Below are 13,197 nucleotides of genomic sequence, written 5' to 3'. Positions count from 1 at the left end.
GGATGCCAGAGTACGAGTTATGTGCTCCATCTCACGAGTACCAATCAAGAGGCGAGCAGCAGCATTCTGGACCAACTGGAGACGTTTAATGGAGGATTTTGTTTGTTTTCCTTTGTTTTAAGGTTACGGAAAAAAAACCCCCAAAAAACTAATAAATGCAAATGCAGTATTTATTTCAGCAAATAGCTATGGATAGTTTCCACACACGCACATACCAAAAAATGTATGCTTGATTGGTGAATCTGGACTTTGGGAGGGATTACTGATAATATCAACATCTTAACGCTTCCCGGAAGTGAAGTGTAATCGTAACAGCCAGATTAAAAACTTCTATGAGAGGCCACTGAAAATTGCATTTGCTAGCCTGGACATCGACGAGCCAGAAACTGAGCTGCAATGCTTTTGTTTATGGCGTATTTGTGTGATGAGAGCATGAGGCAGTTAACCTTCCAGTCCCTTACCAAAATGTTCCATGAGGGAATTCCTCAGTTCTGTCCAGAAATATTGGATTATGAATAAATGTATTGTCCAGTTATGCCCCCATAGGGGTTATGCTCAACTGATTTCTGCGCTCGGCAAAATAAGACGAAGCATTTCCTTCTGGTCACTCGTAGAATGACTCCGATGACAGAAGACCGGGACAAAGCTCCTGCAGAAATAGTCTACAAATTCTTCATTTTACATTTTAGATGGATTCAAGATGACCATGTCCGATGTCCCTCACGTTTGCATCTAAAATTCCTGCCACAACAATGTTTTCCGGTTTGGTGACTTGACAATCGTCATAAGGTCCATATGGAAATAAATTATAATGCATACAGCACAATGTCATGTTTGAGGCCTTCACTTGAAGACATGTAAATATGAACTGGATTGATTTCAACTTTAACCCTTTCATGCATCAGGTAACCTGATAAGATGGGAACCTGTCCACTGTAGTAACCGCTGTCCCTGAAAGGGTTAATTTAGGATCCATGACTTTGAAATTTTTGTGAGAATGGGTGAAGTTGGATGGCTTTTGTTGTGAAAGAGCTTTTTTCCATATACGTCTTAGTTAACAATAGAATAATCTTGTTTGTTCAGCTGTAATCACACAAGGGTAAATGTTAAGTGTTTGCAAGCACAAATTATTTCAAAGTCACAATGCATCGCTCGAGCGATGTTTCCAATCACTGCTGAGAAGTGTACCGTAATTATTTCATTTCATATTCATACGTATGGTACAAAGGTTTGTTGATTATTGTGTGGTTGTGCATTTAAAGTCATGTGTCTGATCTTCAATTGCATACAGCAATAAAATGACACTCAATCTTTCGTTTTGCTGTCGTAGCCTTTGATATGTTGATAATAAATGTTCACTTTGGAGCAATTACAATACATATGAGGAATTACATATGCTAAATACGTCTTCTGATGATGTTATGGACTCCTGGCTGTGCTTATTTATACATTTTCTAACATCAGGTTGTTCATTATTCAACTGGCGTCGCCGATTTCAATCCCAATTTCAATCTGGAAGGTGCTAGACCCCTCCAAATCAGCATCCGTCACCCCATCTGGGCCACATCTCATCTCCTCGCCGTTCTAACGATCATCCCGTGAGATTTTTATACGACCATCAGGAGGGTACGGCTGCAGTAATTAAAGGGCCACGGGGGCTTCGATTGGACACACTTTGGCTGATGTGAAAAAGAAGCCTCAGGGATTCTGTGAACGAGCGTGGGCGGCAGAGCAACTGCGCTCCGGCGGGGCCATCGACAGGCCACCCACGCTTAACTTTCTATCGACGTTTGACGACACTATGCTCCTTGACGTTGTTGCCGTCTCGTGTCGGCTCGCCAGTCTGGAGCTTTCATGACGGTGTCGGTCTTTCAGGGGCTGCGTTTGAAGTCCATTGATGCCGATTTTCATTCAAAGGTAGACTTTCCTGTTTTTCATTTGAAGATACTCTTTCCAATTTTTTTTTTTTTTTGCACACTGACTCAATCGTGACATAGAAGCATTCAATGAGATGAGACGGAAAAAAAAACCCTGATGTTAATGGAGACAGAAGCATTGCTCACAGGCGGCCTTGCTAAAGAGGTGTTTGCACAGGAATAAGTGGGCTGAATTTGACAATTTTTTTGCCCCTCTCTGATCGAAAGTCACCAAAGGTCAGATTATCTGATTTCTCTCACAGATAATCATGAGCAGTTATACTTTCATGTGACGTGAAATTGAAGAATAGTGTTGAAATCAAGAGGCACACATCAAGAATTCCCGCCGATTTGAAGCCATTTTCCAATCACAGTCAACGAAGGCCCAATTATCAAAGATTATCCTAAGTGATTACCCTGTCGTGTGTGCTGTGTTAAGGTTGATTTGTACGCCCAGGTCGCCCTGAGTTTGGCTGAGGCACAGGCTACGACATTTTACATGTGCTGACAACTGGGCCAAACTGTAATTGTGAACAATAACGATGAATCATTAAGTTACAAACAGACAACGTCTCACACACACCCCGCTTTCCAATCAAAATCAGCAACGACTTGACTATTGAATGTCTCTAAAAGACTATCCTGAGTGATTTTCCTCTGGTGTGTGGTGTGTTCAGATTAATCCTCAGAAATGTACAATGATATCGGTCCAATCATCATAAATATTAAACCTGTTCAATATTTACAATGGCAGATCTTGACGTGCGTGTGGTCAACATCTTGTTGGGCCAAACCACATACTGTGATTGTGACATCCAATGGAATGATAGCCACATCGGAAGCAAGCTGGGCTTGCACTGTTGCTAGGCAAAAATAGAGAAGGAACTGGTCTCTTTGTAGAATGTGTCTCCCAAGTCACTCACCTCAATAAAAAATGGCAAGGAGAAGATCTACTGGTGGGCTGGGTCAAAGGTAGACAGAAGAGCGAGCAGGAATTAGACTTTTTTTTGTAATATAATCCAAGAATTTCCTTCGGATCAACACGTTATCTACCTAACCTAATCCATGCCCTCCACTTGGTTAACTGTTACCCACTTCACAACAAGCTGAAGCATGATGCTATGCTGACGTTGGGCCAAGGACATGACAAACTGCTGTTGATCAACTCTTTTACATGGCTAATATGGGGCATCAAAGGTTTTCTACATGCTGTAAAAATAACTGGCACTGCCATGGTTTTTTTGTCAATGCATGTCAATTACAATAATAGGCAGTGTGGCCAGATATTTGGATTTACCCAAACTTTGTCCCTGTCTCATGCAAATGAGTGACTTGTAGACCTCGCACGTATACTGCAGGGCCAATGTTAAGTCCATTAAATTCGTCTTTACAATGACAACGGGGGTCAGAGCCTGACCACTGGATAGGAGTAACTCATAAATGCAGCAAGAGTGCGGGAGTAAAAGTGAGTGAAAAGGCTAAAAAATTATTTTCACCCATCGAGGCAGATCGTCATACACTACGCTTGTGTGTACATGTCTCATGGACACATCGCCAAACACACAATCTGCCACCATGTTGACAAGTTCATCAAGCAGTCTGTGAAGTTCCGCTTATCAGAAGCTAACTCATCTATGCATCAAACAAAACTCAGTGCAGTTCTGCTTACCTTTTGGCTTTGACATGACAGCAGGGGTGCGACATAGTGTTTCAGACACCCCTTATAGACAATATTGACAATATTTTTCATGGCAAAAAACTCACAGCACACTACCGAACAAGGATGTCACGAAAAGTATAGTTACAGAACTGGTGATCGCATCTCAAATTACTCATTCAGTTACTCAATGTGACATGTGGGCCTGTTCAGTTGAACACAACTATTGCTGACAATCTGCATGAATGGCAACAGTTGTTCTTCAGGTTAATTAAACAAAAGTACATTTTCCCATTTAGTTGAAAAGCATGGAAGTACAATAAATACTTTCTGTCATTTCTCATCGCTGGCATAGATCGATAATTTTTGGACCAATGAAGTAAAGTTAGATTTTCTTTTTTTACCTTGCAGCAATTATATTAACCTATCATGTGATACGATATTTCCTGGACAAAGTAATAAAGAGAAATATCATTTGGCCAAAATGTATCTTCTGGGAGACTTTTTAATTATACTGTATTTTAATCTGTAGCTATAAAAAACAAATTCCGTCCTCTGTGATTAGGTGAAAAGGGTACAAATGGCTTTTCATTAAACGTTAACTCTGCCCGGTCCGCTAGCAACTCCCCTTCTCTCCGCAAGCATCTGCCAACCTCTCAGCTGGTGCAGTTTCCTGCTTCTATTCAAATTCATCAGACAAGACTAGTCCATTAAATAATTTTGTCATGTTCTGATTGCTCCTCCAGTGCAGCCGCCCTCTCCGAGTGCTGTTAGCATCTTTTTTAGCAATACGGCATTTACTCTCCCTGCTGCTTTCTCTCTGTGTTTGTGCTGCACCTTGCCTCCCCTTTCAACACCAAGCAGTATCAATTTTACATCTCTTCTTCATACACAGATAAAAGACAAACCTCCCTTTTATTTGGTCTAGATGGTCACCCAAGCCCTCCTCATCTTTTGATGAGGGGCCGAGCAGGACGCTGATCATTCTTGTTTTCAATTTTTTTTTCTTTTGTTTTTCCCTGCTGAGAGAGATGTCAAATCTTCTCCCCTCTGCAGAGGGTTGTCACTCTTTAACCTCCAACAACTGTTGTGAGACCGATCGTCCCTGTGAAGCAAAGGTTATAATGGTGCTTGACGCAAAAATAGCTGTAATGGCTGAGGTGAGTGACAGGGGAAATTCAGTTTCATTTTGGAGCTCCGCTCACTCCCAACTCAGCTTTGCTATAAAACCGGACACTGGTCCGCCTCATTGATTTGAGGTTATGTGTTTGAATCTTAAGTTTGCATGTACTTCCTGTGCCCGTGTGGGTTTTTTTTCCGGCTACTGTGGTTTCCTCCCACAATCCTTAAACACGCATGTTTGATTCTAGCTTGAATTTTAGTTATTTGGTTTCCTCAAATGAAGCTAAATTCTATTTGTTGCACTTCCATAAAGCAGCGGACCCTCAAGTTACAAATGACCCTTTTTACAAACATTTCGAGTTAGGCACAAATGTTGGTAGAAAATCTGCCTCTACTTACGTACGTTTTGTTATGTAAGACGTCTCAGCATGGATGAGCGGGCGTATCAGTGTTGTGCTTCTTGTGCTATTTAACCATTATTGGCTCTGTGCGTAACTCATTGCAATGGTTGTGCAGTTTTTTTTTCTTTTTACTCTTAATTAGACCTCAGAATGACTTAAGCGTTGCTGTTGGCTGTAAACGCCTCATAAAATCTGCATAAAACTTGATGTCTGCTACGCAACAGCAGATGGAAAGGTGCTGTTTGTTCAGCCGGAAGTTCCGCTTACACACATGCTTCTTCCAATCACAATTACAACAGCGCCTAGATTTCTGATTAATGTGGCAAAAGGGTTCAGCATTAAAAGTATTTAGTATGCAGTATTTATTGTATTGCGGCATTTCTTAACTTGAAAAACAAACAAAAAAAATGAACAGGATATTATGGAAGAGAACTCCTTGTATTGAAATAATTATAACTAAATGCAAGTTTAGTTATTGGACAGGTCAACAAGGTCACCCAATGAATTAACTTCCTACATTGAGGTACCACTATTTGCTCTGTATTCATGAATATTGATTTCGATTTTATTGTAGGGCGGCACTGGTTAGCGCATCAACCTCACAGTGCAGAGGTCATGGGCTTAATTCCGGCTCCGGTCTCCCTGTGCGGAGTTTGCATGTTCTCCCCGTTCCTGTGTGGGTTTTCTCCAGGTACTCCGGTTTCCTCCCACATTTCAAAAACATGCATGGCAGGCTGATTGAACACTCTAAATTGTCCCGAGGTGTGAGTGTGGATGGTTGTTCGTCTCTGTGTGCCCTGCGATTGGCTGGCAACCGATTCAGGGTGTCCCCCGCCTACTGCCCAAAGACAGCTGGGCTAGGCTCCAGCACCCACCACGACCCTTGTGAGGATAAAGCGGATCAGAAAAAGGATGAATGGATTTTATTGCATTGTTTACTGAAGAATCTGCTCACAGTTGGTTTACTTTTCATTTTCAATGTCGTTTCTACCATGAATCACAATATTTACAGTATATGGTGCCCTCACCAAAGCACAATAATGTCCGCCTGGCATTTGTGTAATATCCCGTACTACTTAATTGACATGTTGGCTGTGGTGGTAGGGAAATGCTGTTTCTATTGGAGCATTGCTGGAATTCCCGGAGGAGCTCACCAGCATTGCCAGGGACCAGCAAGCACAGGTCACTACGACTGAACTGTATCAGTGTAATCCCCAACACTCCCCGTCTGAGCCACAGCACATCCTCTATGGAGACCCTCAGTGATTGATGATACACTTTTCATGTGAAGTCCTTCAGTGATATTACAATAACATACTTGTGATTATTATTACACCACACAGCACAGATGAACCGTTTTGTATAATCTTTTCGAGACATCTGATAATCAAGCTTTTTTGCTGATTTAAGAGAGAGAAAGATGCCCAAACTTTGGCTTGATTATCGATATGCGTGTGTAAAACTTGAAATACAGTAGATAATTAATAGTCATAATATTACGGTAATGGTCAAATTTTTGACAGCCACTTCAAGTGTCCACCTGACATTAAACTGAAACGACAAATATGAATGCAAACAATTTTGTTTGGGCAGAGCACTTTAAACACAGCTCAGCGTTAGCATGGGGTCATATACTTCGCATCACAACAAACACATTGTTGCTGTTAAATACCAACATCTGCATGGCAAGTAGCGAGTGAGCATGCAATTGTGCGGCCTCGGGGCAGAGTGGTGACTCACTAGCGCTTCACAGCATGAGGGTTGCTGCCTCGATTCCCCGCCGAGCACGTGTGCACGCATGCTGCCTCAAGAAGTGTATTTCGGCTTCAACGGGACACTTTGAATTTTTGTTGGTAGAAATGAGTAGGACTCTATATTCTTGATAACATTTATTCGGGCCATGCAATTCTAAAAATCAAATGTGGCCGAATTTCCACTGCGCTTCAAGGTCCCTAATTAAGACTTATTGCCTGGAATTTTATTTTATTTGGTCTATGTTCATTATGTATACAACGCATAAACACAGCCAATATGCCTGTTTAAGTCGCCATATAACACTTAAATTGCACATACCGTATTTAACTATTATCGTTTCAACAGCAGGCAGGAACAGCATAGAAGTCAACAGTAAAAAATAAATATATGATAAAAATATTGAACATGGTGTTTATTTGGCCTTGGCTGACTTCCCCCCCATTGTTTTAAATGAGGATAAATGCTACATTACTGCACTAGTGGATGTCAGCAATTATTTTGCTTATTTACAGTAATGCAGCATATTTTTACCATACAGTGGTACCTCTACTTACGAATGTCTCTTCATACGAAATTTTCAAGTTACAAAACGTCTCAACAAGAAAATATGGGCTCTAGTTACGAAAGAAATTTCAAGATACGAAAGGTAAAAATACAGTTTGGCCCACTTATCGCAGCTCTGAATTTCCTGAACGCAACCTACTTTGAGCTGTTCTGCCATTGGCTATTACCGAGCATCATCCTGGCATCCCATTGGCTAAAGGGACTTCTACCGTATCTGTCTCTGTGAGTATTAAAGATAGTTATGTGTGTATGCAGCGTCCTCATCATTCGCCTCTCGGGCGAAGAGGTGTTCCGATAGTTTTATGTAAATTTGAATCACCCAGAAAAAGTGTTCACCAGTCGCGCAATCACTCAATTTGCTAATGTTTGCCTTGGACATTTTCGAAGGATTGTTAAAAGCCGACAAAAGCAAATGATCTTGGATCAGTTCTCTACAAAACGCCAGGCAAAAAACAATGGGGACACAGTTAGAAGTTAAGTGACCATCATTTTTCTTCTTTATGCTATTCTTTATTTTTTACATTATGCACAACTCTCATTTGTGCAATAATATAATTGTAACATTGATTTGTGACATATTTTGATGCATTTTTATGCTTTAGGAAACATTTATGTCCGAATTTTAGGGGGGGTTGGAACGGATTAGGGCATTTACATGGAAAACGCGCCTCTACTTACAAAATTTTCTAGTTAAGACATTTTTTCCAGAACCAGTTAATTTTGTGAGTCGAGGTACCACTGTATTTAATGATCTATGATTTTGTTTCAGTTTGGATTTACAGCAGGTCTTTCTTTTTTTTCTGTCTGTGCACCTTGGCCAGATGTGTCCAGATGAATGCATCACTGATAATGCAGTACATCCACTTTGAATGTGTTTTACACTAAATGGCAGCAAGAAAAATTGTGTAGTTGGAGTATTTTCATGGCAAAATTTTTTTTGTGCAGTATGCGTCAGGTGACTCAGATTTTGGTTGGACTTGTTTGGGCAGATGCACGTGTCTATACATTTTTTCATTGACTGATGGGGTAGAACCAATTTGTCCAATCGGTGTCAGATTTTTATCTCCATTTGGAACAAAACTGATTCCGATCTGAAGATATCCATTCTATGTGAGTTTTCTTTCTTCATTTGCCATGCCGTGACGCATCTGAATCCATCCAAAACCCTCAGAAGAACTGCTATAAAACACCCTCAAAATTTTAAACCCATTTTAATATGAGCATTTTTCTCCTGAAGACTGAATATAAAGGTTGAGATGTAGCCAAAATGGCGTTTCTTTGTATCATATTAACGTGTTAACTACCTAAATATGACTTACTTGTGCACTTTTTGAGCCCGGAGCCTTTCTTCAGGGCGTGCCGGCTCAGCTTGCAGCTGAAGTTGTTCTCCCAGAACTCAGCGAACCAGATGTTTCGTCTGTTGTTCTCCAACGTGCGGCTGATGAAGTAGCGATCGAAGCCTGCAGACATTCAGCGACATCAGTCATTACATAGAGTGCGGCTCCAGAATGTGGTTGCAAATGACTGCATTTCCTCAAGTAGTCATCCAACTAATAGACACTGTGCCCCAATTACTTGCATTTAAGACATTTTCAGATCTACCAGAAAGAGTCATTTTCGCAGCTTAGAGTTTATTGTTCACATACAGATACATTAGAGCAGATACAATACATCGATTGCGATCTACCGGGAGATCGCGGACTGGTCCCACGTCGATCGCGAGGCGTCTAGAGGGGAAAAAAAAAATCCCAACCCAAAACATTTGTGTGTCTGTGTGCATGTTATTAATATGATATATTTTTGTGTTCATGCACACTGCACCCTGAGCATCCTATCAGTCTCACTTTCACAAAAAGTATTTAAAAAATGAAGTAAAATTTTAAAAGCAGGTCACCTTTAACCTACGGTGGCGAGTGACCTGCGTCACCGGAAGTTGCTCGCGCTCAGCAGTCTGCAATTGTAGCTTGTGATCAGAACTGGTACGCAATATCTTTTATTGTTATTACAGTCAAACCTCGGTTTTCGAACATCTCTGTTCTCGACCAAATTGGTTTTCGACCAAAAATTTCGAGATTTTTATGCCCCGGATGGCGATCGAATTTTGGTTCTCGAACAAACTGAACCCACTTGAATGCGTCACTTGACTCCTCTCGCCTTCCTCACACGAGGAAGTGACGCTTCCTCGGGTAGATGAGGAAGTTTAGTGTTCCATGGTGAACAGACGTGTTCAATAAAGATTTTTTTTTTTTAAAAGAGCGTGGTTTCGGTTTTCAAACAAATCGGTTTTCGAACAGCCTTCTGGAATGAATTATGGTCGAAAACCGAGGTGTGACTGTATTATTCTCATTCAGAGTTTGCTTCACGTACAATTCACCGACGGCACTGGCAATGAATGGGAATCTGGAGTGCCGGGAGAAGCATTTTAAAACGCTACACTTGAGCTATGATCGTGAACATGCTGCAAAATTGTGTCCTATGCCACCGCGTCAGGTCTGTACTAAGGTAAGCAGTGATTTGCTTTTCACAAACTCCCAAACTTTTGTGTCTACCGGTACTTTATTTTTCTGTTTAGTTCATCTTAGGGGCCGTTATGGCTTTAGCTCATCAGGGCATGCGTGTGTAAGTGCATGCACGCCTGTGCGGTAACGGGTCGATCGTGGGAAGTTGGTTGATGAAAAAATAGATTTTTGGTCAAAAAAGGTTGGACTCCCCTGCATTCGAGATTTTACTGCAAAGTCTGTTTGTACTCTGCTGCTAACCAAAGCAGCAGCACCTACCAAAGCAGATAACGGTCTCTTACTTAAATTAGAGTTTAGAGTCAAACAAAAATAAGAATGATTACTGGGTCTGGCCATGAACTGGTGTCACACTGATAAGTGAATACAGAGGGAGATAAAAATCCGTAATCAACATGCATTGCCACTGTTGTCTGGTATAGTCTAAATTTTACTTTCTGCCAAATTCATACCTTCTATTGCATACAATGTCCCATTCATACAGCCATAATGTGTGCATTTGTGTTTATATTCTGTGGGACCACACAGCTTAATTCTTCAACAAAGTCAGCCTCTCTTCTTTCTATTTTTGTCTGTCTTCATATATTTCCTCATATTGTTTTCACCTCCAATGATCCAGTAGACTGTGCTCGCTCTACAATGTTATGTGCATCCATGTTTATATTATACCGACTGTCCCACTCACTTTTTCAATGCAGTCTGCCGATGTTCATTCATGTGGATTCTTCTTCATAATCGTCCTTTTCATTCGATTTTAAACTCCAGTGTACCACTTGACTCACGTGATTGCTCCATATTGTTGTGTTCATCCTCATATTCAGGTCGCTACATGACTTTTATTCTTTCAACCCAGTCTGCCTTTATTGTTGTCAATTTGATGCACTTCTTCACCATAGCCCTGTTATGAAGTTTTAAACTTTAGTGCTCCTGTAGATGCTGACATGTGGTTGCTCCAAAATGCTCAATTGTGTCTGTGTTTGAATTCAGGTGAGCAACACGACTTATTGTTCAAGACATCCTGCATCGATTCTTGACTTTTTTGCTGCATTTCTCCACTCTAAACCTCTCTGCCCCCAGAAACTATTTGCAGAAATACGGTATCCAGGATACGACTCAGAAGACTGTCTTTTACCCTTGATGGACTGACGCTTGGGCAGTATGGTGACCGCCCCTTCCGCCATCTCCTCCTGGTGCAAAACAGGAGAAATCTTGGAGCCCCAGCTGTCCGAGCCCACCCAAATGAAATGACCCGTCTGGTTGGCCTTTTTAGCAGCGTGAAGCAGCCGCCTGCAAAAGGGGAAAATATGAGGTAAACGTCAATGGGGATAAGGTCAGCCCCCCCCCCCCCCACACACACACACACACCTCTCCCCACTTTGCCTTATTCTGCATTTATCACACAGCTCGCCTTCTGCTGTGGGTTTCTCTGTGTAGTTAGCCATTTACCTGATGTCATCTTCATTGGCGAAAATGATGACGACCCTTGCGTTGGGATTTTCGCGTAGGCGTCTGATGATCTTGTCAAATTCACCCTGCTTGGGTTCCCTGGGAATCTTCACCGACTGAGAGATGCACACACCCCCTTGAATGTAAACACAACAGCGGGAAATCAGTCAAGATGGACTCAATAGGGAATGTTTTGCAAGGACAGTTCAGGCAGCCAGTGGAGAGTGTTGTAAAAATGTGTTCGTTGATTGATTAGTTACACACTATACATTTTTTCTCGTGGACATCGAAGAGGAAGATATTGATTGATCCCTTGTGTCAATCAAACTATCTATATCCATAAATCCATCCATTAAATCACATCCAAAGTCCATCTCAATCGTAACCTTCATTGGAATAAACAACAACAAAAACAGCTAATTAACATTCAGGGGTACAGTACAACATGACATTGTAATACATACATGTGTGATCAAATTTACAAACGAAGGATCTAAAATCAATGGTATGTAAAGGAAATGTTCGATTATTTGTATTGAACTTGACTTTTATTTGGTCTCTCATAGGAGAAACTCGGAGGACAGGCCCGCCGTGCTGCTACATGCATTGGGCAATACATACAACATACAATACACAACATACACTGGACAATACATACAGTACAGGACAATATATACTCTACAAACATTGGACAATGCTGTACATGGCAGTCATATGCACACCTCACACTGCCCTCATGTCCTCCTGCTTGTCTGTCTGCCTCCCGCTAATTGTTTGTTAATTAAGCTGAGTTTTTATGTCAGTTTAATTTGCAGAGAGGAGTCCGACACCTCCTTCCTGAGTTTAGGAGCTCAAATTGGGATTGTAGTACATGGGAAGGATTGCCTAAAATGTTGTTGGCCTGTTGAATAACAGACTGGACATGTATGTACGGGGGGGGGGGGGGCTGCCTGATTCCCTTCCCTGCTGTCTAAACCAAGCTGGTTATCTGATCTTTAACTTTAACGGTTAGGTTCCCAAACCAACTGGTTATTTCAAAGCGCAGGACTGACTCATTGTTTGCTCTACAAAAGATCAACAAAATGCTTCTGCCAACTCCAAATACTCTCAGACGTTGCAAGAAATGAGGACGCCGATGGATCCTCGAACAGTCATTTGATACGTGTGTCTGCCAGTTAAGGCTGCTATCCATGTAAACCCCCAAGTATTTGTAAGAGGAGACCTGCTTGATGTTCGCGCCATTTATAGAGATGGGGCTATGGTCTCCAATTGATTTCGGGTCAAAAACCATTTCCTCTGTTTTTTTTTCCCCACATTTATGCTTAGGTGGTGGTCATTACACCAGTCAACAAATGTGTCAATCCCGCCAGAGTGGCTACTCATGCCAGAGTCACTCGTGAGCAGACTAAGGATAGCTGTATCATCTGAAACTTTTAAGACATATTGATTTGGTTGGGAGCTAACACAGTCCTTTGTGAACAGAAAAGGTGAGCCTTCTGTCCCATGTAGCTCACTGTAACCCTCAGTTGAAATCCAGAGACGCCGTGTGGATGAAAATCCAAGAGTTGAACTTTGTTTTATCAACTAGTTCCTATAGTTACCCGTTCTTTTAGATTGGCATTTTAAAAACCCTATGAGTCGGGAAGAGTATCAAATGTCTCCCGCAAAAGCCTTTTCTTCTTTTTCTCAAAATCTTTAGTACTCGCACTGATCACCTCAGTGCTATCAGACCAGCAAGTCCTTATGTCATTGTGTACGAATAAGACAAAATTGCTTAGCCATATCAATGCAAGAACACTATACAACAATACATCTTGATA

The 13,197-nt window shown here is 41.5% G+C and overlaps 1 protein-coding gene across 1 annotated transcript in view; it reads right to left on the bottom strand.

Moving 5' to 3' along the window:
- The window catches only part of LOC109507780 (metabotropic glutamate receptor 4-like), a 250,799-nt gene that overhangs the window by 42,791 nt on the left and 194,811 nt on the right, over positions 1–13,197 (bottom strand). Inside the window, exons 4-6 of the mRNA XM_019857434.1 lie at positions 11,378–11,513; positions 11,064–11,218; positions 8,735–8,875 (exon numbers count right to left, since the gene is read on the bottom strand). Coding sequence (XP_019712993.1) covers positions 8,735–8,875; positions 11,064–11,218; positions 11,378–11,513 — 432 coding nt within the window. The remainder of the gene's footprint in view (positions 1–8,734; positions 8,876–11,063; positions 11,219–11,377; positions 11,514–13,197) is intronic.

Source organism: Hippocampus comes, unplaced genomic scaffold, assembly GCF_001891065.2.
Source record: "Hippocampus comes isolate QL1 unplaced genomic scaffold, H_comes_QL1_v1.1 scaffold17, whole genome shotgun sequence".
Lineage (NCBI taxonomy): Eukaryota > Metazoa > Chordata > Actinopteri > Syngnathiformes > Syngnathidae > Hippocampus > Hippocampus comes.
This window is presented reverse-complemented; position numbering and strand designations above follow the sequence as displayed.